The 25,594-nt window shown below is 45.5% G+C and overlaps 1 protein-coding gene across 1 annotated transcript; it reads left to right on the forward strand.

Annotated features, from left to right (window-relative positions):
- The first annotated feature begins 767 nt into the window (after nt 1-767).
- Nucleotides 768-24,225, forward strand: LOC120402054 (corepressor interacting with RBPJ 1-like). The gene is made up of 7 exons (XM_039532407.1): nt 768-959; nt 7,861-7,932; nt 8,238-8,387; nt 19,123-19,175; nt 20,233-20,316; nt 20,569-20,661; nt 22,663-24,225. The coding sequence occupies exons 2-7, from the start codon at nt 7,863-7,865 to the stop codon at nt 22,711-22,713; spliced, it is 501 nt and encodes a 166-aa protein (XP_039388341.1). The 5' UTR covers nt 768-959; nt 7,861-7,862; the 3' UTR covers nt 22,714-24,225.
- Nucleotides 24,226-25,594: the final 1,369 nt, after the last annotated feature.

Below are 25,594 nucleotides of genomic sequence, written 5' to 3' on the forward strand. Positions count from 1 at the left end.
TGAGTAGAAAGTGGATTAAAAATGGATATGTGGTAAAGAAACAAGGTACGCTGTCCAGTTTGGCAGGCAATGCGTTTTGCCAAGGAATGTCACTGACATGCAGAGGAGAGAGTGCAGCAGGAAAGGCAGCTAACATCTGTACACAATGAAGGGTGGGGCTTGCTTTAGAGCCAGGCTCCCAGAGATCAGATTTTTACTGGTGTCAGTAAACGTCCCTTTCGCTCCTGGCGCACACACCCAGCCCCCCCGGATCATCCACGTGCGCGGCCAAAGGCAGAAGCGAGAAGTTCGGGCGACCGAAGGCTGCTGATAACGTGCCAAGGGCGGCTGGTCACACAGCTTCACCTCCGCAGCGCGGGTCGCTCCCGAGCAATCGCGGCCTGGGTCACAACGCGGGGAGGAGACTCCAGCCCGCTTGTGGGAGCGGAGCGGCAGCCCCGGGCCGAGCGCGGCCTGGCGCGGCTCCTGCCCAGCCCTGCCAGCGGCGGCCGGGGACGGTGGGGGACAAGCCCCCGGCATGGGGGGACCTCCCGGGCCCGCCGCTGCCGGGGGGGGGGCTTAGCTGACGCACACGCGCCGCAGCGGGCTGGGCACAAGTAGGAGATGAACCTACAGGCTCATTTGCATACGGCCCGCGCCCGTTGATTTACCCTCGTTAGCGTCTGACAGAGAGGCCGCGCGGAACGTGGCAGCCGTGACCCCGCCCCCCCCTCCTGCAGCTGCTCTGTTGGGCGGGGCTGGCCGCACGCGCCATGTGCGAGGTAACCCCGCGGGGGGGAGGAGGCCCGCACATAGGCCGTCCCGTGGGGAGACACCCCGCTGCTCTGAACGCAGGCCCGCCCCCCGCGGATCTCCCGGATGTAGCCCCTATTCCCTTCCGGTCGGGTCAGCCGTGTGCTTCCGGGTAACGGGGACGCTGGCCGCTGAGCTGGGGCGGCTGAGGCGGGACCGGGGCCCTGGTAAGTGCTGGGCGCGGCGCAGCGCTGGCGCCCGGGAAGCAGCGTCTCCTTCCCCCTCTCCCCGGCCGCTGTCTGCCCCCTTCTCCCGGCCCCTCCCGCGCGGCGCTCCACCGCCCGCCCCGCCCCGCCGCGGGCCCGCTCGGCACCCGCCGCGGCCGGTGGCTTCCGCGGAGCTCCTGCCGCCCGCCCGCCCGCCCGCCCGCAGGGAGAGGGAGCGCGGCGCTGAGCTGCCCCCGGGCCGCGGCCCTGGCAGACGCCCCCCCAAGCACATCGCGGCGGGGGGGGTTCACTTGCCCGCCCCGCTCTGGCTGGAACCGCTGTACCCCCCCCCGGTGTTCAAAACGCCTGGCCCAGACCCCGCGACATCACGGGGGGCTGGTGTCAGCCAGGGGCCCGAGCCGTGAACCCCGCGTAGGATGGAAACCGCCCCCGTCAGGCGTCCCTAGTTCCAGCCCCTGTGGATAACCTGGGGCAGGGGCCTCTCTGCTGCCTTCTGCTCTCCGCACCTTCAGAGGGCGCTCGGGGCCGTGGTTTTCTCCACCGCCCTGAGCAGCAGAAACTTGCTTTTAATGGAAGCTGAGATTCTCCTGTAATAACCTGACTCGCGGAGCTGGGGTTTTAAGCCAAACACCAAATATTGCTAGAGTTGGCCACATGGTGCTTCTGCATATCACTGACTTGCTCACTAATTGAGAGGTGGTTGATAAGCTTCCTCAAGCGCTGGTCACTGAAGGACAGACAATCTTTGCCCTAACAAAAAGGGATTGAAAGAGAGATGTATATCCCTCCCCAAAGCTAATCTTGCTGACTCCACGTGCCCTTAGTCGTTACTCTCAAACACTGAGGCTCACAGTTGTGACCCGCACAGTGTGATGCTGTGCATAACAGCATGTGTTTGGTTAAGCACATTTTTAACTTTCAGAAGTCATTTCAGAAATCCATGTACATGTGCACCTGCAGCTGCAAATTAATCTGCACTGTGTATTAGGTTGCCTAGCAAAGAAGAGTATTTTGACTTCCTTTTGGTTTTCTGATATTTTTCGGGATTGCACTTGTACATATGCCACTATATTCAGTCTTTTGAATAAAATGTGTAATAAATGCTGAACATCATAATCTTCTTAGTGCCCTGGCACTAAATTTTATAGTTAAAAACTTAGGAAAATGAAAGATTTTTATTATTACAGTAGGTTCATTTTTGGACCTGAAATGTTTCTTAGCCTGATTGTGCCTGTGTTTTTAAGGTGTGTAAGGTTGTTCGTGCTGTGTGATCCCTTTGGCATTAGATCACCTGATGCAGAGAGTAGTTTTAATGCAGAATGAATTTGTTGTCATAGGCTTATATTGTGATCATAGCAGTTTTTCTCCTTTTGAGATTTTTTTAAATGATTTTAATTTGCATGAGCTTTTAATTTAATTATTTCTATAAAGTTGCATTTAAGTGATGCTATCAACATCTTGCATTGTTTCCTCATCCCTTCAAAGTCTCAGGGAATTTAAATGGATTAAATAAATTTCCAAGTCTATCTCCTTGTAGCACTGTCTAAAAAGTTTACATGACATAATCATTCACTTATAGTATTCATATATATGTCCTTTTGAAAAGTAGGTAAGTATTAGCCTCGTTTTATATTTTGCAGACACCACAGGCTTGTCTACACAGGGTTTTAGTCCACAGTAACTTTACTTAGTGTGCATTCAAGTGACTTGTATCCATGCAACACAATTCTTCAAAGTATACTAATTGGCCATGTTCTGTAATTCACTCTGAGAATATATTAAGTTCATTGTGTATTAGTTAGTGTGGACTAATGTACGTGTGTGTGTTCCACCCATTTCCACTAGCTTGGCAGTCTGCAAACTGCTACCCCATATTGCTTTGCGTGATGCCAGGACAGGTTTATCTCTTTACCTGTGTGCCATCCACTGCTCTGAGGTCATGTTGACTGGATATCACACAGCATGGATGTTTTGCTGTAATCTCCTACCATCTTAAGAGCCGAACACTAAGTACTAATGACCTGTGCTAAAAGAGCTATGAATGGAATCATAGAAGTGTAGGACTGGAAGGGACCTCAATAGCTCATCTAGTCCAGCCCCTGTATGTGATGGGTTACCCTCTCCTCACACTCTGGGGTGCCACCTGATGTACTGGGGTACCACTGAGCCTGCCTGTTCCAACAGCCTGGGCTCCCTTATGCTGTACTGCTGAGCCAGGCCCTCAAGCCTCCTCCAGCACACACGCAGGTAGGGACACACCCAGCTGCAGAAAGACACAGACACTGAAATCAGCTCTGCATGGGAAAGCTTCAGCTAAGGAATTCCCCAGCACTCAAGTGCACACCCCCTCTAGAGTGTAAACCCGAAATTATATTGTCTTGCGCTGCACAGATTACTATACAGCAAAAGCTCATGAAACTCACCCCCTCCCTCAATGTGGAGGAAGCACAGCTCATTTAAGGTTTCGTGTGCCAGTAATACATTTTAACGTTTTTAGAAGGTCTCTTTCTGTAAGTGTATAATATATAACTAAACTGTTGTATGTAAAGTAAATAATTTTTTTAAAATGTTTTTAAGAAACTTCATTTAAAATTAAATTAAAATGTAGAGCCTGCGGACTAGTGGACAGGACCCGGGCAATGCAAGTGCCAACTGAAAACTAGCTTGTGTGCCGCCTTCGGCACCTATGCCATAGGTTGTCTACCGCTGCACTAAAGAAACTGGTTACAAGTAGTAATTTCTCACATTAAATGTTTTAGGCATTTCTTTCACAAGCCAGACACCTTTTTCAGCCTGGGCTCAGCCCCCCCCCCCCCCCTCCGGGGTCCTTGTTTCTTAGATGTTTTCAGCAGTCATCCTGAGTAGGTATTCAGTGAAGAATGAACACTGATTAAGTCACTCCCCTGTCTTAAATAGGTTTTACATATGACAAGAACCCTTTGTTTGCCACTGAGGTTCCCACACCCCTCAGAGGAAAAATATTGGTATTCTATGATGGAGTCCAGTACCATGATCACATGACCCTGCAGTGTCAAAGCAGCCATGAGTCAAAAGCCAATTGTTGCATCCCAGGCAGTTTCTCAGGAAGAGGGGAGATTAGCATCTTCAAAGTCCTATTGTTCTCCCTAATGGCCCATCCAGACTGATTGCATTCTGTCTCATGGGCATTCCCCAGGTGTAAGCCTACTTGTAATTGTTACATAGTCAATATTCCTAACTTCAGATTCAGAAATGATAGATGCATACAAATAGGATAATCATATTCAGTACATCATAACCTTTCCAATGATACACCCATCTTGCATAAAATACATCTCAGAGATGCTATAATTATAACAATATTTCTATGAAGAATATGGGGTGTAGTCACACCCTGCACTCAAGGCAGGACTAAGTAATAAGTAGACCAGCTGTCCGGAATGTTCTTAAAAACCTCCAGTAACACAGATTCCGCAAGCTCCCTGGCAATTTGTTACAGTGCTTAACTACCCTGAGAGTTAGAAAGTTTTTCCTAATGTCCAGCCTAAACCTCCATTACTCCAACTTCTGCTCATTGCTTCTTGTCCTATCCTCAGAGGTTAAGGAGAACAATTTTTCTCCCTCCTTCTTGTAGCAACCTCTTATGTACTTGAAAACTGTTATCCTGTCCCGCCCTGAGTCTTCTCTTCTCCAGACTAAACAAACACAGTTTTTTCAATCTTTCTTCATAGGTTATATTTTCTTGCCCTTTAATAATTTTTGTTCTCCTCCTCTGGACTTTCTCCGATTTGTCCACATCTTTCCTGAAATTTGGCACCCAGAACGCGACACAACACTCCAGGTTAAGCCTAATCAATGTGGAATAGCGTGGAAGAATTATATCTCATGTCTTGTTTACAACCCTCCTGCTGAAACATCCCAGAATGATTTCCGCCCCCCCTTTTTTTTTTTTCAACAGTGTTACATTGTTGACTGCTATTTAGCTTGTGATCCACCTCCAGATCCCTTCTTCCTAGGCAGTCATTTCCCATTCTGTGTGTAATTGATTGTTCCTTCCTAAGTGGAATACTATGCATTTGTCCTTATTGAATTTCATCCTGTTTACTTCAGACCATTTCTCCAGTTTGTCCAGATCAATTTGAATTTTAATTCTGTCCACTTGTAACTGCTTTCAGCGTGGTGTCATTCACAAACTTTGTAAATGTACACTCTATGCCATTATCTAAATCAGTAATACTCAGACTGAGGCGCTCGCAAGCGGCTCTCTCTCCCCTGTGGCTCTTTGCAGCACATGATATTAAAACACTCAGATTTAATTATTAACCAATCAGGATGCTTTTACTATGCTATTAACCAGTTGTAGTTGATAAAATAAGTATACATTTTGCAGTGAGAGTACAGTAAATGAAACAGTGAATTCACACTACTATGGATCTTCTGGGTAATATTGATCATTGGTTTGCTCCTTAACTACTGAGCTCTGAGTATCACTGATTTAAATCATTTTGTGAGAATATTGACTAGAACTGGACGCAGGACCGATCCCTATGGGCAGGGATTTGGAGCAATTGCTCTGTTCCGGCTTCGCTCCAGCTCCGGGCAAAAACCTACTGGTCCGTGCTCCAGCTCCGGGCTCCACTCCAAAGCCTTGCCTGTGGGACCCCACTCAATATGCCCTTCCAGCTTGACTATGAACCACTGGTGACTACTCTATGGGAACAGTTTTCCACCTTATAGTAGCACCATCTAGACTATGGCTACACTTGCAGCTGTACAGCACTGGGAGTTAAATCTGTCTTCGTACAGCTGAGCAGAGAAAGCGCTGCAGTCTGTCCACACTGACAGCTGCCAGCACGCTGTCGTGGCCACATTTGCAGCATCTGCAGCGGCATTGGGAGCGGTGCATTATGGGCAGCTATCCCAGCATTCAAGTGGCTGCAACGTGCTTTTCAAAAGGGGGGTGTGGGGTGGAGTGTGACAGGGAGCATGGGGGAGATTGAGAGTGGATTTTTGGAGCTGACACTCTGTGAACAGCTGCCTTGCAAGTTCCGACCCCCTCTCCCACCCCCTCTCACTCACTGAAAGCAAACAGCAGCTGATAAGCAGCCTCCCCGAAATGGACCCCCACACTCCCTCCCTCCTGCGTGCCATGCCGCTTCTCTCCTCAAGCCCCCTCCCTCCCCCCTCTCTTCAAGCAAACACTAGCTGTGGGCGTTCCAAAGGGTGCCTGCCTGCCTCTGCTCATTCACAGCAAACAGTAGCTGTGTGTGTTTGTTTTTTGATAAGCAGCTTCGGGAGCCTGGAGTTCACAACGAAATAGAGAGGCATCACAACAAAACAAAGAGAGTAATCTTTACTTAAAAGGATTATGGGAAGCTTCCGGAGGTCAGTTACAGCGTACTAAGATTATTTCTTGTTTACACTGGCACCCTAGCGCTGCAGCAACAGTGCTATACTCTTTATTCCTCTCGCGGAGGTGGAGTACAAGCAGCGCTGTAGCCAGGGAGATACAGCGCTGTATGTGCCTTGCCAGTGTGGACGGGGAGTGAGTTACAGCACTATAAAGCCACCAACAGGGCTGTAACTCTCAAATGTAACTAAGGCCTTAGTCTATATTTCCCTAGCTTGTTTATGGGAATTAAGTAAGAGTAAACCTTATGAAAATGTACCACTTCAAGTTCTTATGAATTAATTTCAGATTTAAAGATCTCTTAATGTAAACTGCTTTAAAATCAGAATGCACTAGAAAGTGGAAAACCATGAGTTTAAAACAAAACAATTTTGTGTATGTCAGATGAGAATTTTAGAGTACAGCTTCTGTATATTAGAATCATAGAATTTAAAGATGGAAAAGACCTATTAGATCATCCAGGTCATCTTCCTGCTGATGTAAGATTGCACTGTAGGGAACATTTTCTTGTGTTATGCATGGATGTTAAAGGTAACATGGCACTTTTTGGTGAGAGAGAGAGAGTTTTCCCTGGTATCCTAGCCAAAATTCCCCCTCTCTATGCCACTGTTCAGCAATGTGATATGTACTGTCTGCTGAGTGCTCCACACCAAAGGTGGTTGCATTTCAGTGGTTTTGTGTTGTATTTAGCATATGAAGCCCTTTGTGGTGAGTCTTCTGACTAGAAGGCAGTATATAGTGGGTTTTTTTAATTATGTACAAACTTAGATGTCTGCAAAATTGGTTTTAAAATGTGCTTTGAACAATGACGTGCGTGTAGTTTCACAGAATTTTTCTGATTTAATCAAGGTACAACAGTCTTAAATTAACTTACACACATATATATGAATATAAAAGTGGTGAGTATGAATGCAGTTTTTGTGTGTGGACATATGTATGTATGTGTGTGTGTGTGTGTATATATATACATCCATACATACAGTACTTGGGATTTTTTTTGTGCAGTTCCCAGATAGCAAGATTAGACCCTACACCAGGGGTAGACAACCTATGGCACGCATGCCAAAGGTGGCACGCAAGCTGATTTTCAGTGGCACTCACACTGCCCGGGTCCTGGCCACTGGTCCAGGGGACTCTGCATTTTAATTTAATTTTAAATGAAGCTTCTTAAACATTTTAAAAATCTTTTATTTACTGTACGTACAACAATAGTTTAGTTCTATATTATAGACCTACAGAAAGAGACCTTCTAAAAACGTTAAAATGTATTACTGGCATGCAAAACCTTAGATTAGAGTGAATAAATGAAGACTTGGCACACCACTTCTGAAAGGTTGCCATCCTCTGCCCTACACCCATGTTTCGTCCTGGTGTAGTTTGATATTTATCTTTCTTCCCCCATCTAAATAATAGGAATTGATCATGGAAACGTTCCCTGATCTCAGCTACCATTGTGCATATGTTTCCAAGAAAGCCTTTTTGGTGATATTTATATATATTTCTTTTCACTAGATATGGATAACAGACGTGATGAGAAATGTGGAACACCATGCGCTACATCACAAGAAGAGATGAAAGTCAGAGGTGGGAGTCATGAAATCAAACTCAGTCTAGGACAATAGCTGCTGCAGAAAAACTCTTATTATTTGTATACTGTGCTTTGCATGAGTAAAAATGTTTGATTGCATTGCTTGGCATTGTTATTAGCTAACTTATGTTGGAAATGACAGAAGGCAAGGACAATGGTTTTATTTTATTTTTTTAATGGCTTCACCAAATCTTGTCTTAAATTTTAATTTCTATAAAAATGTGCCTTCAGAGCTTAAGTTATTAGCTTGTGTGTTGTCACTATTTGAAACCTAATGAACCAGGCCTTATATTCTCCTAAGGGAAAGACAAGAGAAAGCGAAAACGCAGCAGAAGCAGATCATCATCCATTTCATCAACATCATCTGCTAGTACTACTACTACATCCTCCTCGTGCTCTTCATCAAGATTTTCCTCCTCTTCAAGCAGCAGAAGCAGTTCAAGTGGCAGAGGTAAGTTGCCATTACTGCACTTGAGTGTGTATTTACTCGTTCTAACAGTGCTGCTACCCATATTTGAAACTTACTTTAAATGTAGCTTAATTACCAGGAAATAACTGTACAAGTTAGTGCACAACCTTTGCTGTCTTTGTTTCTTGAGACTGTTTTCATGTAACCACTTCCTGTAGCTACTCAAGCGCCTCTTTACACAGTGCATGTGCTGTCATTTAAATTAACAAATCAAAATTAGAAATAAAAAAAATTCTTTTCACTCAAAAGCAACAAGTAAGCTCTCAAATAACATTGTGTACATTTAAAATGTTTTAAAACAAAACAGTTGAAATTTGTTTCTACTTTGCCTGCCTGTCCAGACCAAAGTTAGTTTTTTTATTTTAATCTGAATTTTGGTCTCAATCCTACAAACGCTTAAAGGTGTGACATTTACTCATAGGACTAGTCCCACTGAAGTCAATAGGACTGCACTCATGATTAAAGTTGTGGCTCGGAAGCTTGTCTATCTCTCCAACAAAAGTTTGTCCAATAAAATATATTGGACAATAAAATATATTGTCTTTATGATTGAGTTAAGCAGATATGTAAATATTCTTTGACTAGGGGTCCCTATGGATGCTCCACTTTAGGTGTCTGTGTGCTTTCAATCAGAGATCTTTGGTAGCAATGTCTGTGGGGTCCACATCTGCACCATGTACATCCCCGTGCTCCAATTTGAGAGCATATAGAGGAGGGTGGACCCGCCACTATTCCAGTTCCTTCTCAACAACCTGCAACTAGAGATGCAGCATTGCGTTATCCGTTAGCTTCAAAGTTTTAGCTAGCTGACTTATTTTAGTCTTACTTCTTTTAATATTTTTTTATTAATTTCCCAAACATGGTGTGTGCATCTGGGGGTCCCCCCTCACGCCCTCCACACCTGACCTTGGCCTCTCCTTGTCTTCCACCTTCTCTGTTGTGGGGTATGCCCAAAATCTCAGGCTGAAAACCCTGCCAGACCTGTAATAGGTCTTTTTGCCTTAGTGATGGACATTCCAGCTGTCTTAGGGTCGCATGTTCCATCTAAGTGCAAGATCTGCACTGGTTTTAAGAGCAGGTCTAGGAATCTGAGGGACAGCAGGCTCAATCTTCTCCCCATGAAGCATTCCTTGAGACCTGCTACCACTTCAGGCCCCCTTGTATATTGGCCTCAGACAACCTGAGTGCCCTGGCAACTTTCACAGCTCTGACTCCAACGAGCGGAGACCTTGGAACAGCTTCAGAGGGTCTAAGAAGAGGGAGAAGTCATCCCTGAAATCAGGTAGCAAGTATATCTTGCGTCTGGTCTGAGTACTGCTGTGGCTCCTACATCCTCAAAGATTATCTGCAGCATGGTGCTCTCTGAGAAATCTCTCAGCAAACAGCCTCACAAGACACTGACACGGGTACCCGTCTCAGAGTTCTCCAGTCACCAGGGACTCCTTGAAGAAACGGTCTTTGACCGTGACCCACTTCTACAGGTAATGGGCGAAATGACCATATGGATCGTCCAGCTGTACCATCCCTGGTAACATCAGCTTCATCCTAGACAGCCACATGGTGCCCTACTTTGTTGGTACCAACTAGGTTCCTTTTGCAAGAGGGTCTTTGAGTGTTGGAAGAACCTGAATCGCATCTACTGAGCTGTATGAAGAGATCTTCTGAAAGTACTGATGTATAGCTCCCCTGCCCCAGAGTGTCTCCACACCTGTAGGCCTTGTCTACATTACACAGTTCTGTCATCAAAAGGCAGCTTTCGTCAGCAAAATGATGGTGTACACACGGCAATGCTCCTCCCGCCGATTTTAACTCTCCTGCTACACCACTGACATAAAACCGCCTTGACAAGAGTCATAGAGCTTTTTGTGATGAAGTTAGAGCGATGCAGTGCCAGTGTGGACACTGCGCTTGCTCATGTTGTCCTAATTGGTCTCCAGGAGGTGTCCCATAATGGTCAGCAGTTTGAACTTTGCCAACGTGCAGATCTGCAGGCATGTGCCCCTCTCCCTTTTAAAGCCCCAGGAATTTTTGAAATTCCTGTTCCTGTTTACTCGGCATGGACAGCTCACATAGCAAATGCACAACTGACCATGCTGACTTTCTGCAGCGAATGCACTCCTGCCCTGGAGTACACTGGAGTTGTTGGGTTTGGGGGGCAAGGAGTCTGAGCAGTCACAGCTCCACTCCAGCTGTAGGAACTTTGATACCTATGGGCAGATTGCTCGTGGCACGCAGGAGAAGGGGCACAAAAGGGACATGCAGCAGTGCCATGCTAAGATCAAGGAGCTGAGGCAGGTGTACCAGATGGCAAGGGAGGCAACCGTCACTCTGGTGTGGCGCTGAAGACATGCCACTTCTACCAGGAGCTGCACACTATCCTCAGTGGTGACCCTACCTCCACCACCAAGAGTCCCTTGAATGCTGGCTGCTGCCTCCAGTCCCTGCCCAAAGTAGAGTCAACCCTGGGGATAAAGTGGTGGACAAGGAAGTGGAGCTGGAGGAGGATGTGAGACCTGCGACAGGGTCAGCCGATGGCCTGGCGAGTCGAGCCAGGACCTCCTTTTTGACTCTGGAGGAGTCTAGCCAGTCCGAGCACTCCGTCTGTGGCATGCCTGATGCAGGAAAGGGGAGCTCTGGTAAGTACTCATTTTGCTTTGATACTGCATGGTGACAGGAGGTTGAGCTCTGCTTTATTTTGTTACATGATAAAAGTGGGATAAGGGATAGAAATTAACAACACTAGGTACTCTTTGCATCTGCTTCTCATTACCTTGTGCAGCTATGCAGTGGGGGCCCTGCGGAAAAGTTTGTTAATGCACACCAGGATGTCCTGGGAATCCTCCATAGTGATTTCTAGGAGACTTTCCTGGCGGTACTCTGCAATCCTCTGCCGAAGATTCCTCGGCAGAACTGCTTTGTTTCTTCCCCCGTTGTAGGAAACTTTGCCACGCCAATCGGCAGTTACTTCTCCAGGAACCAAAGCAAGCCACAGGCGAGCAGCATACGGACCCGGTCAGAAGCTGCATGCATGCAGGAGATGCACCCTTGCATCCTTGGTTACCCTCAGGAATGAGATATCAGCTTTGATCACCTCTGCCTGTGAAAAATAGTGCCAGTATTCAGAGTAGTGTTCCTAGGCGCTTGTAGTGATACCCTTTGTCCCATCTTGCCCCTTCCGTCTCCCTCCCTTCCAGGCCAAACTCACCATGTTTTGGGCTCTCGCTGTGCTGTGTGCTTGCTAAGGGAAAGTGAGAAAGAGGTGTATGTAACTGTTATGATTCAAGGCTGTGAGCGCACTCACAATACTACCTCTGTTTGTTTCTTTTCCTTCTGCAGATGTGCCCTTGAGGGCCACCTCCTACGCACCGGCGGAGCGCTTCCATCAGATAAGGAGGCGAACCAGGAGGAGTAAGGAGGACGTATTTAGAGAACTGCTGCAATCAACCGATGCTGCAGACAGCGAGAGCAGAGCGTGGAGAGAGACGATCAATGAAAAACTTAGAATGGATAGCCAGGAGAGGAGACGGGGGCAAGAGCGGATGATAAAGCTGATGGAGGACCAAACAGAAATGCTGAGGTCGCTGATTGCACTGCAGGCAGAGCACATCCGTGCTCAACTTCCCCTGTAGCCTGTACAGAACTGCATTCCAGGCCATCCCCAAACTCCCCACACACATTCCTCGCATGTTCCCAGCCCGTCGCAGTACCCTTTGCCCTTGACCCCTAGGGACACGTTTCATAATGACAACTGGACTTGCACATAGCTGTGAGAGCCTCATGTGAGACAGTGCTCCTCAGGGTCATGTCCCGTGTAGGAAATGGAAATCTGTGTATTGCTGTTTAATAAAAATGTAGACTTAGAAATAAAAGGAATCTTTTTGTGTCCTGCACACAGTAGTTGCTGCTAAAATGCATATACAGTGGCAATCGTCATATTTGCAGACTACAATTAGTGCTTTGGCAGCAATCAGTACAAGGGTCATTCAAGGCAGCAAGTAAACAATGCCTGGCTGAATGCATTAAAGAAACCCATTACTAGGGCTCATTATCAAAATGCTGCTTCAAAGCCTCCATGATTCAAGCAGCCCCCGTTGAGCTCCTCTAATAGTCCTAGTATCTAGCCACTCAAAATGAGCCACCAGGCAATCTACCTAAATGCTCCACCCTAGGGTAACTTTCCCCATTAGCTCTGCTTATGTTATGCAGAGCACAGCAGGCTGCTATGACAAGGAGAATGTTTGTTTGTTTTCCTCATTGAGATCTAACCTGCCAAAAGGGCAGCACTAGAGACCCTTTAATCTGCCAATGGCACATTCAGTGGTTATTCTGCACCTGCTGAACCTGTTGAAGTGTTCCTTGCTGCTCTCAAGGTTTCCAGTGTAAGGCTTCATGAGCCACAGGAGTAAGGGGTAGGCTGGGCTTCCAGGATCGCTGTGGGCACTATCCACATCCCTTATTGGAATCTTCTGGTCTGGAAAGAAAGTCCCTGCTTGCAGCTTTCAATACAGGCCAGAGTTCCTAAAGATGCATGTGTCAGCCACCTTCCCTGACCACCCCGCATTGATATCAGTGAAACTACCCCTCTCATCGACCAGCGCATGCAATACTATAGAGAAGTAGCCCTTTCTGTTGGTATAATCTCACAAGATGGTCTAGAGCCGAAATTGGGATATGCGTGGCATTTATCACCCTGCCGCAGTTAGGGAATCCCATTCCTGCAAAGCCATCCACTATTTCCCAAACATTGCCCAGAGTCTCAGTACTTGGCTACAGACCAGCCGCAGAAATTTTGACATCTATGAGCAGATTGCCAGGGGGATGCAGGACAAGGGATAAGACCGGGATCAGCAGCAGTGCTCTGTGAAAGTAAAGGAGCTGCATCAGGCATAGCAGAAGGCCAGGGAGACCAACAATCGATCTGGTGCCAAGTCACAGACCTGCAGTTTTTACAAAGAGCTACAGGCTGTATCTTGGGGCGACCTCATCACGACCTCACACACCACCATGGATTTCTCGGAGAAGCCCGAGTCTCAGGCCCCTGCCATGAACACTGAGGAAGAGGGTAGGGGATGTGACCAGGGGTTCTAGCTATGTTGTGAGCCAGGGCCTGTTTGAGAGACTGCTGCAGTCCACTCAGTCAAGCACAGGTGAGCCTGATGCAGGGGAAGGAACCTCAGCTAAGTGTGTAAATTTATTTCCCATTACAGTAGCACCCCCAATTTATCAGGAGACAGCTATTGACTTTTCATTAATTTACTCAGACTAGAAGAGGTAGAGGTGCAACAATGAGAGGTAGAATTATTTGTTTTTCATTCTCCTCTTTTGGCAAGGGATGGGGGGGACACGCAGCGCAGTTTGTTTATGTACACAAGGATGTCCCTTGAATCCTCCTGAGAGATCTTGGTGAAACTTTTGTAGTGGTATTCTGCAATCTGCTGCCAAAGGTTTCTAGGGGTGGCAGCCTTATTTCTTCCTCCATAGTTGGACACTTTCCTGTGCCAGTCAGTGATAACTTTGGCAGGTACCATTGCAGTACACAGGCTAGCAGCATACAGGCAAGGGCAGATTCAGGATACCAGCAGCAGCTGTGCTCTGTGGCTTTGTCACCCTCAGGATTGAGAACAGCTAAAATCACCACTGCTTGTGGAAAATGGTGCCAGTCTTCAGAGCCATTGTCCTATACTCCCATATAGCTTCATGCAGCCAAGCAATTCCCTCCTCATTCCCCTTACCCCTGCTAGGCCATACTCCCTGTGGCTGGTGCTCTGAGTGCTCCCAAGTAGAAGTATCAATAAGTGTTTAAAACTTTAGGGGAGCGAGGGGAAGGGAGTTCTGAATTTTAACTTGTGCTTTTATGACTATACTGACATATAAACCCTGTATTTTGTCTGCTGCTACTGCTGTTGTGGCCTTGAGGGGTTCCCTCCACACCCGCAAAATGCCTGAGCCAAATGATGAGAAAGAGGAGGACTCAAGATGACGTATTCAGTAAGACCCTGCAAGCCAGGGCTGCATTGGGCCATGAAGAGAGGGCTTGGAGGGCAAATATCATAGAGTGAACCAGGCAGCGTGTTTTGGAAGGATTCCTGCTGACAGGGTCCTGGGCTGGGACTCAGAGGAGCAGTGAGGGCCTGAGTCCCCCTGCCCTGGGCGCCACCCCCACCCGCCCGAGTGGTACCCCACTTCCCCAGCGGACCAATAGGCCACACAATCCCTATTGTTAGGTGGGCTACTCTTGACTCTGGCCATTGGGCCATGCTGCCCTGCTTTATTGACACTGGCCGCTAGGCCATACTTCCACATTTGATAGTCAGGGTGATGAATGAGGGATCTAACTGGCTGCTATACAGTTCTTTTTCCTTCTCGCCCTACGTGACCCGGCACCCGTGACTGGGTGTACGTACCCCGCAACAGACCTGTAATGAGCACTGAGCCCACAGTGGTGTCTGACAATCTGCTAAGCAGGGATGGCACCCTTATAACTTCCCAGCCCCACGTGCTGCCTGAAGTGACCCCGGTGCTGTGGCCAGTAACCAAAGAGGCTATGCCACCGGAGCAGTTAGAGCACAGCTGCGTCTGTACTCGGAAAAGCTGTTTGGCAATGACCTGGGGAAGCAGCCCCCTACAGAACCTGCAGCAGAGCAAGGGCCAGAGCCTACTAAGTTTCTGTTGCCATGTTTGCTGCTGTTACTGTATGGATGGGAGGGATTTCCAGCTTATGGTCCTATGAAGTTATTAATATAAGCCAGGGGTTTAGTATGCCTGTGTTCAGTGCGGAACCCACACCATTCCCCTAACATCCTCCACACTCCTTTCCTCCAGCACCACGTGGGATTCAAAATGAACCCCACAAAATGAGGAAGAAAAGTTAAGCAGTTCTTCTGAAACAGAGACCAGTTACTTGCTGATTGTTACAAGTATAGGTTGGGGCTCCACAAATAGCCTCATGTACCCCTCTTGTGTAATACAACACAGTTTATAAGTAGACCACACCTGGACTGGCCTGGATTGTCTGTAAACGGAGTCTCAAAAAACCCTGGCTGTTCAGACCAAACCAGAGTGTGTATATAGTTCATAGCTGCCTTAAATCTGACTCCAAATTACAGCGGAGGATGGCTGTCTCTCTGTGTTAGGAGTCCCTGTGGCTGGCGATCAGCCAGGTCTGTCATGGACACAGGGTGCTTGTAAGGAGGCTGTCCTACATCTCCGTGCTAAATCAGCATCTTCTTTATGAGGAATTTTCACTCATTACTGACTGGTGACAAATGTGAACTTCTCATGGAGTAGGAACTCCAGATGGTTACGTTGCAGGCTGGGGCGTGCCTGTTAGGGCTACCTCTGTAACACACGAGCCCGCTCTGTAACACTTCCTGGAGGTAGCCAAGGTTGTAAGACATCTCGCTACCACCTGGCCTTAGCACGAGGAAGCCTTGTCTGTGCCTGATGGGGTCAGTTCCCTAACACCACCAGTCTCTGGCAAACCAAGCACTGCCTTCCAAGCCTCCACAGGCCCTACTCTCTGTCGACAGGTTACTGATAGGCACACTCCCAACCCAAGCCCTCCGAACATCTGCCTGTGGTTTCAGCCCCTCTTCCACTGGACTCCCAAAGGAACAATACACCACAGTAGAACCCAGCTCCACTTAACACCCAGCGCTCAGATTTGTTTATAGAGAAAGCTAGTATTGGTTTATTTAACAAAGAACCGATTCAAATGATTAGAAGCAGGAATATTGGAAACAAAGTGTTCCATATGAAATAAAACTATAATGGGCATATTAGAGCCCAAATTTAACTAATGAGACACTGTCATGTTATAAGAGCAAAAGCTCAATCAAGGCAATGAACACTAGCATATGGAACAGACAAATGTAACCTGTGTATTCATCCACTCCTGTCCAGTTGTGACCTGCACATATAAAATGCACCAGAAAGGCCAAGGACAACAGAGGGACAGGGGACACCCAGAAATAGTTGTCTGTGTCATTTGGCAGCATGCATCTTCCACTGTTTTGGCACTGAGTTTGGTTATTGTGTTGTACGTTTTGATTGCTGCTAGTCAGCCTTTCTTGTTCTTACTTTGGTACCTAATAACTACATGTTTAAAATAAAGTGTTGAATTTGCACACAAGACTACAGTAGCAAGTTTTATTATATGTAGTGTTAAAGGTGGCACAAACTTTAATAAATGTCATCACATACCCATTCTCAATAAACCACAGCAGAGGTTTGCCTGCTGCTTCTGGGCCGTATGTCAGCTTGTAGGTTCATAACACTTCACGCCAGGCTGCATTCCTGATGCCTCCAATCCTGGCCCAGAACCATCTACACTCCAACAAGCACAACCACTCCAAACAGATGTCTATCCCTCTGAGAGTTCCCAGCCCTCTCAGTTGGTGGAAGGATCTCCACAAGGTTGGCATGGGAGTCTCATTTTTGTGTTCACCACCCACAAAGACCATCACCACAGACACCTCCCTAGTGAGCTGGGGAGCTCATCTCCAGAACCTCATGGAACAAGGCAGATGGACACCTCAGGAGTCTTCTCTTCCCATCAATCAGAGCAGTTCATTAGGCATGCATCCACTTTCTACCCAAGATCAAGGATCGCTTGGTCAGAATCATCATGAACAGCAGAGTGTCCATATGCTATATGAACCGCTAAGGAAGAGCAAGATCTCAGTCCTTGTGCACAGCGGTAATACAAACTTTGGAACTGGTGCATAACCCACCAAATTGACATACCATCAGCATATCTGCCTGGTCTGCACAACACCCATAGCAAACACACTGACCAGACATTTTTGCCAGGACCACGAATGGGAACTGGGTGATCCTATCCAATGAAAGATTTTTCTTGCCTGGGGATTCCCAGGGATAGACCTCTTTCCAACACTGTTCACTACAGCATACCAGCAGTTCTGCTCCAGGGGAGGATGTAGCTGCAACTCTTTAGGAGATGCCTCCCTCACCTCACCCATTGGCCTGGAACTCTATTCTGTGCCTCTCCCCTAATACAATTGTGCCTTAAGTTCCCAAGCAAAGTAAAGCAAGAGAAAGCAGTAATCATCCCCTGACCACCAACCTGGCTGAGGCACATATGGTTCCTGGACCCAATTTGCCTGCCTCTGTGGCTACCTCTTTGCTTGCCTCTGACCACAGACCTACTGACCCAAGGACTGGGCACAATAGTCACCCCAGTCTATCCATACTACATTTCAAGGCCTGGCTCCTCGATGGCCCTTGGGCATAGTAGAGTGTTCTTTCAAAGTACAGAATGTGCTGTTTGAATAGTAGAAAACCCTCCACAAAAAAGACTTACTTGCAAAAGTGGAAGCAGTTCTATTCCTGGTGCACCCAGCAGGTGTTATCACCCTCTGAGTCACACCTCACTCACTGAGTTTAAAAACCCTGGGTTTGTCACTCAGCTCCATCAACGTCCACCTGGCTGCTACTACAGATTTTCACTCACATGTTTCAGGGTTTTCAGTATTCGTGCACCCTGTGACTTCAACATTCAACTTTAACCAACCTTTTTCCTCACAACAGAGATCCTACTCCACCGTGGGACCTTAATCTAGTTCTCAATGCTTCAGGAAACCACCCTTCAAGCTCACAGCGAGTTCTCTCATATGTAAAACGCGGATAATCCCACCCTCTCACTTCACAGAGATGCCAAACTATTAATGTTTGCAAAGCACTAAGCTACTGTAGTGATTAGCGCCATAGAAAAGCCCAGGAGGAAATTAATTCTGTCTTCAGAGCAAGATTTGAATAGTGTGGAGTAAACAAGGCTTAGGGCCACACGTTGAACAAGGATAAAACAAAATAATTCATCGCTGCCTATTAATTGAGCACAGTCCATCCTGTGCACTGAATGAGTCAGGGGTCCTGTGGAAAAAATAATGTAATTATAGAATTAAGGTCTGTATCAAGGCACAGGGGGTCCCAAATACTGGGATTTCTTAACATTTGAGTGCTTTCCACTGCAACGGTAACAATCTTTCAACACAGCCTTTTTAGGGACTAGTCTAAAGAAGTTATAAAGCTAATTACTTAATTTTAGTCATTATAATCTGGTCTCTGGACTATCAGCTTGGCAACCCCTTACACAAAGTCAAAATTTTTCACAACTCTCCTACATATACTAGAAAAATAAAAATAAAAAAAAGTATCCATGATAACAACAAGGCCATATAATTTGTGTGTGTGTTGAGCGGTTGACAGAATACTTGACTTTGAAGGGGAAGGGAGGGGAGGGTGTGGAAGCAAGATTGTCTTTGCTTTAGATTGTAATAAAATTTTCCAGGGCTCATGACCCCATAACTGCATTTTGTAACCACTGGGAGTCATATACCCATCCGTTGAGAAACACTGATCTAGATATTATGTTGGATAGGTTCATAATTTGTGACAGTAGCTGCAGAAACAGATAGTGTTTGTTTGAAATAATATAAATATATTGATGCAAGTCATCACCGGTGGTGAATTACGGATTTATAATGTCAATATTCTACCACAAGGTGGCAGCAAACTGAGTTTGTGCTTTGCCTCATTTTGTGTCAAGGTTCATATAGTTTAGGCAAACTTAAGTATTCTTTTCTTACTCACACTTGCAACACTGTCCCTTTCCTGCTGTACTCATTTCAATGTTTTATATGTAAAATAACCCATATTTTAAAAATTGTAAATTATAGACTCTTTTTTTTTCTCTTAGATTCTCCCAAGTCTAAATCAAAGAAAAGGAAAAAAGAAAAACGCAACAAAAAGGTAAATATTTGCTGACAGAAATAAATAGCAATCCAGGCAAAAAAATTTAAATGCTACTGTATTCTGGTGTGATTAAAACTCACCTGGGAATCAAAATAAGGAACATAATTGTTCATTTAAAAGGAGACATATCTGTGGTGATATTAAATGAATTGAAATTAAAATGTACAAATTGACTGTTTCAGCGGAAAAATTAAATGGAGCTTCTCCTAGTAGTGTCTGGAATGGGTGCAGGTAGAACTTAAGGCACTCTTTGAGAGGAATTGGGGACCCTGGTATGAGTTCTGTTACTGACCTGCTGCCTCTGTCTATGCAATCACTGCATTACCGGTATGAAACTTCTTGTTAAACACCTTGGGGACCTTGTGTGACTGGTGCTATATAAAACAGCATCCAATTCTACTGTGGTAGCTTTGCTGCAATAAAAATGCCATAATGGGATTATGAGCGAAGACAGTTGCATCTGGTCTACATTTCTGCAACCAGCTCCATCATTTGGCAGCACAGAAAGGAATGAATTCACCATTATGTTTAGAAATGTATTAGCTTCAGTTCCACCGAATGTTTGTGGACATCAGAAACAAATGATAACTTTTTGAAAGTAGTGTGGAACAGACTACAGATTTTCCTAAATTCTGTTTAAGCTTAATAAGCTTGTTGTATCCATCAAGAAAATATAAGCAGGTTAGATATAATAATGTAATCTGCATTTTGTTACTGTCATATACTTTTTATTTCTATCACTTTCTGCTCAGGGATTTCAGATATTTAGTGAGGCAGGGAGGACCAGACCTCCCAGAAACAGGGTCAGGGAACCCACCACCACTTCTGTTTCCTGGGATCATGGGGGTCGCTAGGCCTTAACAAACATCAGCCTCTTTGCTGCCCCCCCATTAATACATCTCCCAGAGTTGGTCCAGGCGTGGGGAGCTATGGCAAACGTGACTTCCAGGACAGTAGCAGGAAATTTGTGAGTTCATACATATTTGGGTTGGATTTTTTTTTCTTGTGCTTCTGTGAGAAGTATGAGCTTTGCATATGTGTCTTATACTTTTAGAAGAGGAAGAAAGAGAACAAGCTGAAGAAAAAGAAAGAGAAGAAAAAAAAGCGAGAGAAATCAGGGCCTGTCCAGCTTTCCAAGGTACATGTGCTGGCATCTGTTTCATAGTGCTCTGTTACGCTCCCATTCCTCCCCATGCACAAGTGTTTATGAAATAAAAGGCCCACCAGGAAATGGAGTACAGCATGCCTAGCTTCTGCGCTCCACGAGAGAGAAGTTAGTGTCTGTTCCCTGCATGATAATAAAATGTGCTTATTAATATAACGTTGTTTAGAAAAGTGTGAGCATATTTTTATTCTTTGAAATGTATCACAGTGCATGATCTCATTTTAGTACCTTAAAGACAAAAAGAAGACCGAAAACTACAGTATGATAACAGGAAAAAAAATTAAGATGAAAATAAAGAAGAGTAAAAAGGATAAAGAGGTAAATGGCTGAAAATGGTCTATATGTCCCAAAAGATGGAGTACAGGGTTTTTTTTATATAATCCCAGATCACTTGCATTGTGTAGATGAGCTGATTGTGCTGTTAAAAGCTTTAAATTGAGTGCAATTTTTTATGTAGTTATGGGGTCACCATAGAGAGATTAAATTTAGTCCCTTGGGCATAAAATAATTGTATGACGTGTGCATGGACTATTGTGATATTCAGACATGTAAAGGGTGCCTATCTAACTTAAGTAAGAAGCCCTGAGTTCGCTACAGTTTTCTCATAACCAGTTCATGGTTTTCTCCATTGGTGTGATTTATAGTTGGTTTTACTTTTAACTCTTCTATGAAAGAGGGAGTACTGCCACCTTCCCAGTGTCTTGGGTTTCTACATTTGGGCCTGGTCTACACTGAGAGGGGGGGCGCGAGCTAAGTCAATCTAAGTTACGCGACTTCAGCTATGAAAATAGAGTAGCTGAAGTTGACGTACGTAGAACTAATTACCGTGGTGTCTTCACTGCGGTAAGTCAATGGCTGATGCTCCCCGGTCGACTCCGCCTACACTTCTCACTCCGGTGGAGTAGTGGAGTCGATAGGAGAGTACTCGGCAGTCAATTTATTGTGTCTTCACTAGACATGATAAATCAACCCCCGCTGGCTCGATCGTTCCAGAGGTAAGTGTAGACATACCCTTGGCTGTGTTCCTTGCCCCCATTTTCTTGAAGTGTGTGAGGCTAGTCATCGCTGTGCAGGTGTCGAATGGGAGAAAAGGGGATTGTACTCCACACACTCTTTCCCCACAGCTCCAGAACTGCTGGATCATTCTGTTAAGATGGTCAGCTGTGAAATAGTTAAATTTTGACAATTAAATGGACGCTTGAGAGTCACAACCCAAATTATATTTCCACATTTCTCAGCAGTTCCCCTTGTTTGTCTGCAGTCTGTGAGACACCAATCAGCAGGTATTCAGTTTGGCTAGCCAGTGCTATTGAATTTGATTGGCTAACTGTTCAATGATCACTGCTCACTTTATAGTTGATATATTACACTGACCATTTTGAGGTTAGATTTAGTCAAAAATATATTGTTTGGCTATTGTTGCCCTCAAGCCATGCTGAATCTGACTTGATTTTGCCACTTTTATGCTAAGAATGAAACTGCCTGATGTCTAGATGATGGTACTTCATAGTTCCTTATCTGATTATTTATAGTGGCTATGATACCTACTGTTGATGAGGTCAATACATTTGTGCCACTTGTTCAAACAATTTAGTATTTGCAATAAAAGTTTTGTTCATAAAATTACATTCTAAACTGTGACTCTTTATAACATAGGTGTTGCTACTTTCAGAAAAACAGTGAAACCGGTATAAAGGACAGGGGCAGCTCCAGGCACCAGCACTCCAAGCGCGTGCCTGGGGCAGCAAGCCACTGGGGGCGCTCTGACGGTTGCCGCTAGGGCGGCAGGCAGGGTGCCTTTGGTGGCTTGGCTGCAGAGGGTCCGCTGGTCCCGCGGCTTCGGTGGACCTCCTGCAGGCACGCCTGTGGGAGGTCCGCCAAAGCCGCGGGACCAGCGGACCCTCCGTGCTTGGGGCGGCAAAATGTCTAGAGCCACCCCTGATAAAGGACCACCCTTAGAAGGCATCCTGAGGCTGCATATCTGGCCTGATTCTTCAGTGCTTTGCACCCAGTATAGCCATATTTATCGTGCAACACAGGGGATCATGATGTCCAGCCATCTGGATTTGGTAGCAGTTGACATCCACTTTACACAGGTGTAAATTACTACACAGAATGCAAAGCAGTGGAGTATCAGGCCCATTGAGTACTATTCTGTGTCTGTGAGAAAACTACTTTTCGCTGATTTTCTGTCTCCCTTGAGTGGTCCTTTAAGTTTCTGTGTAATAGAAATATACACTTCCAAGCTGACTTCTTAACAAATTTAATTGTTTACCGAACAAACGAGTGATTTATAAGAACTGCTTTTCTAATCCACAGAGAGACCGAAACCGTGCTGAACTCCTCGATTTCCTAAACTCTGCCTTGTAATGGAAAGAGTGCCAAGCAAGGACTTGTACATCTCCCAAGCCAACCGGTCATCCTGCCTAGCAAAACACAAAGGAAACTCAGGGAAAAGGGCACCATTTGTGACAAGACCAGACTCTTGTGCTGTGAAGACAATCAGTGTCCTTTACAACTGGCAAAATGAAGAGTTACTGCTAACTTGTTTATTGATATCCATGTCCTTCTTTTGAGATCCTGAAGTAATAGCCAAGTTGCAATGTTGTATGAGTGCTTAAAATGTGTTGCTGCTGATGATCTGAAGTGAAATGACATTATTGTACTTCAGCGTATCAAATACATCCCAGAGCTGCATGCAGAGCACACTCATAATTTCAAATGTCTTTAATGTTTGTGGTAGCTGAAACATAGCAGAGTACCGGTACTAGAAAAAATAGGTGTTTCTGTATATATCTTTCTTAGTAGTGATTTTATTTGTTCTAACGACCACGATGACTCTTTGTGAATAGTACAGCTACAGAAATGAATATCTTTTTTAACAATCATCTTCAATATGTTGCTTTCTCAAAAAGTTTGAGACTCGAGCCTTCTCATGGGTGTTTATTACCATTTGTCAAAGCTTGGTAACAAATTTATAATTAAAATATTCTAGAGTAATAAAAACATTAGCTGAATATTTTTATTCAGAACTAGAAGCAGAAAGGACTTCTCCTTTGGCGCAGATCAGTTGGGTTTTGAACACTAGTGCGTACACTTCCTATGTCTAGATTGCTACACATTCTGACTTCTAATCACTCTTACGGGTGCCCAGGCTTCAGGGAGAGAGGCCCCAGTGTACATTGCAACAGTGCTAAGAGCAATTGACTTCAACAGGAGTTTCACATGTAGAATGATCATACGATACATGGGCCCTAGTTCAAACACACAGGCAAAAACACTTGGGGCTGAGTTTGAACAAGAGTACCAAGGTATGTGACATGTGAAGAATCATAGCAGGGTGCCAAGGAGACTTTGTGAAACCTTCCTACAATCCAGAAGCCAGTTTTATAAAGTATTTGATGTTAAAAATGTGTATATGGATTCTAATAACTAGAGAATTATGATTTAGCAAAGCACTTGTGTCCATCCCCATTCAGAATAGTACTTAAGTGGGTGCTTAGTCCCATTGGCTTCAGTGGGGTTTAAGCACATGCTTAAGTGCTGTCCTGTATTGGGGCCTAGGGAAGGAGACTGGGGATTAGGAAATCTAGGTTCTGTTCCTTGGTCTACCACTGACCTGTCACTTAATCACTTTCCATTTTCCTATTGGTAGAATGGGAGTGATAACATTTATCTGTGTAAAGTGCTTTGACTCCCTTGGATGAAAAGTACTGGAGAAGTGCAAAATAGTATGGAGTAGCACTAACCTCTTGGTCATTAAAGTTGAAACTGTCTTTTCATTATAATCCTGATTTCCATCCCATTCCCATAAGAAACCAATGTCCCTGCAATTTCACAGGCATGTTGTATGGAAGGCTAGAATTGCTCTGGGAAGTATCGGGGGAAAGCAGAATTTTAAATTAAAGAGCTGTTTTCAAAACTCCCCAGTGGGTCGACTTTTTGCAAAACTCTAGTTTTCGGCTTCACATATCTCCAGAATGGCTTGGCCTACAAACTCCATCTTTGTCTTGTCTTGTCAGCCCTGCTGGGGAGAGTTTAGCTGTTTTTGGAAGGGGGGGTGTTTTGGGAGGAGTGGAGATTTGGGGGATTATTGGGATAAATACAAAGATGGGGTATACAGATCCAGCACTACAGCCCCCTTCCCTGCCTTATGAGAGCAGGGGTATGAAGAGATAGCACTGGAAGGTGGGGTCAGACTCCTGGTAAATGTCCAACCCAGTTCGGAAAGCTCAAGAAGAAGCTAGTAGGAATTGGAGAAAGTGACCATCTTGCTCATACAGGGCTGCACTTCTTTTTAAGCAGAATATTTGGGTATTTCAGATCCCATTTTAAATAAGCCATTCTGTGCGGTTTTGCTCTGGGTTTGTGATGTGCATTGGGCTAGCGTAAAGAAAGACTGCACAGAGGAAGCCCTGCCTTAATAGCATGGTATTGTAGCGTTTCTCTTTGCGGTGCTGTATCGCCATCCCCAAATGCTCGAAATCTTGAGTCAGGCCCCAGAAAGAGATTTTAAAATAATTATTTGGGGGTTCTTTTTATTTGCCTGTTGTTGGGGTTTTTTGAGCCGTGAAGGTTCACCCTGGTCACAGTTCCAGGCTTTTCTCTGCTAGGAATGGAAATATTTTTTAAAATGAATTCTGAGGTTTTTGTGTCAGAGGTTAAGGCCAGGAGGGATCACCAAATCACCTGGTCTGACCTGCATATCACAGCCCACTGCCTACCAGCCGTCCACCCCCCCTTACGTCCCAGAGTTGGGGCTTTAAGAGCTGGCAACATGGGTTTATCTTCGTTTCCTGTTACCAAGGGCTGCCATGTGGGCTGCATCCACACACAGCTGTTTTCACAGTTATATGACACAACCATTTAAAGTATTTTTGAAGGTTTGTAAATATCAACATTCATCTGCAGGTCAGTGTTGCTGCAGAGCTGGGTTGAACTGGAGGTGGGGGACATGTAATGTAGGGTAAGAGATCTGGATGAAACTGGAAGGGACTAGAATGATTGCGTGTGTGAATGGGGGCTGGAGAGACAGAGTCTGGGTACATAGATAGGTGGTATGGAGCATTCTTCAATGGGAACAAAAGCTTCCTACATCCTTGCACCACCACCCCTCTGGGGGATCATAGCTAAGCAAACCCCTAGATTTAAACTTTTGGCACTTAATAAAAAAAAAAAAATTCCAAACATAAATCTGAATTTCAATCTTACCTTCTTTTCCATTATGTTTCTGTGGAATCCAGCTGCCACT

Source organism: Mauremys reevesii, linkage group 3 (assembly GCF_016161935.1).
Source record: "Mauremys reevesii isolate NIE-2019 linkage group 3, ASM1616193v1, whole genome shotgun sequence".
Classification (NCBI taxonomy): domain Eukaryota; kingdom Metazoa; phylum Chordata; order Testudines; family Geoemydidae; genus Mauremys; species Mauremys reevesii.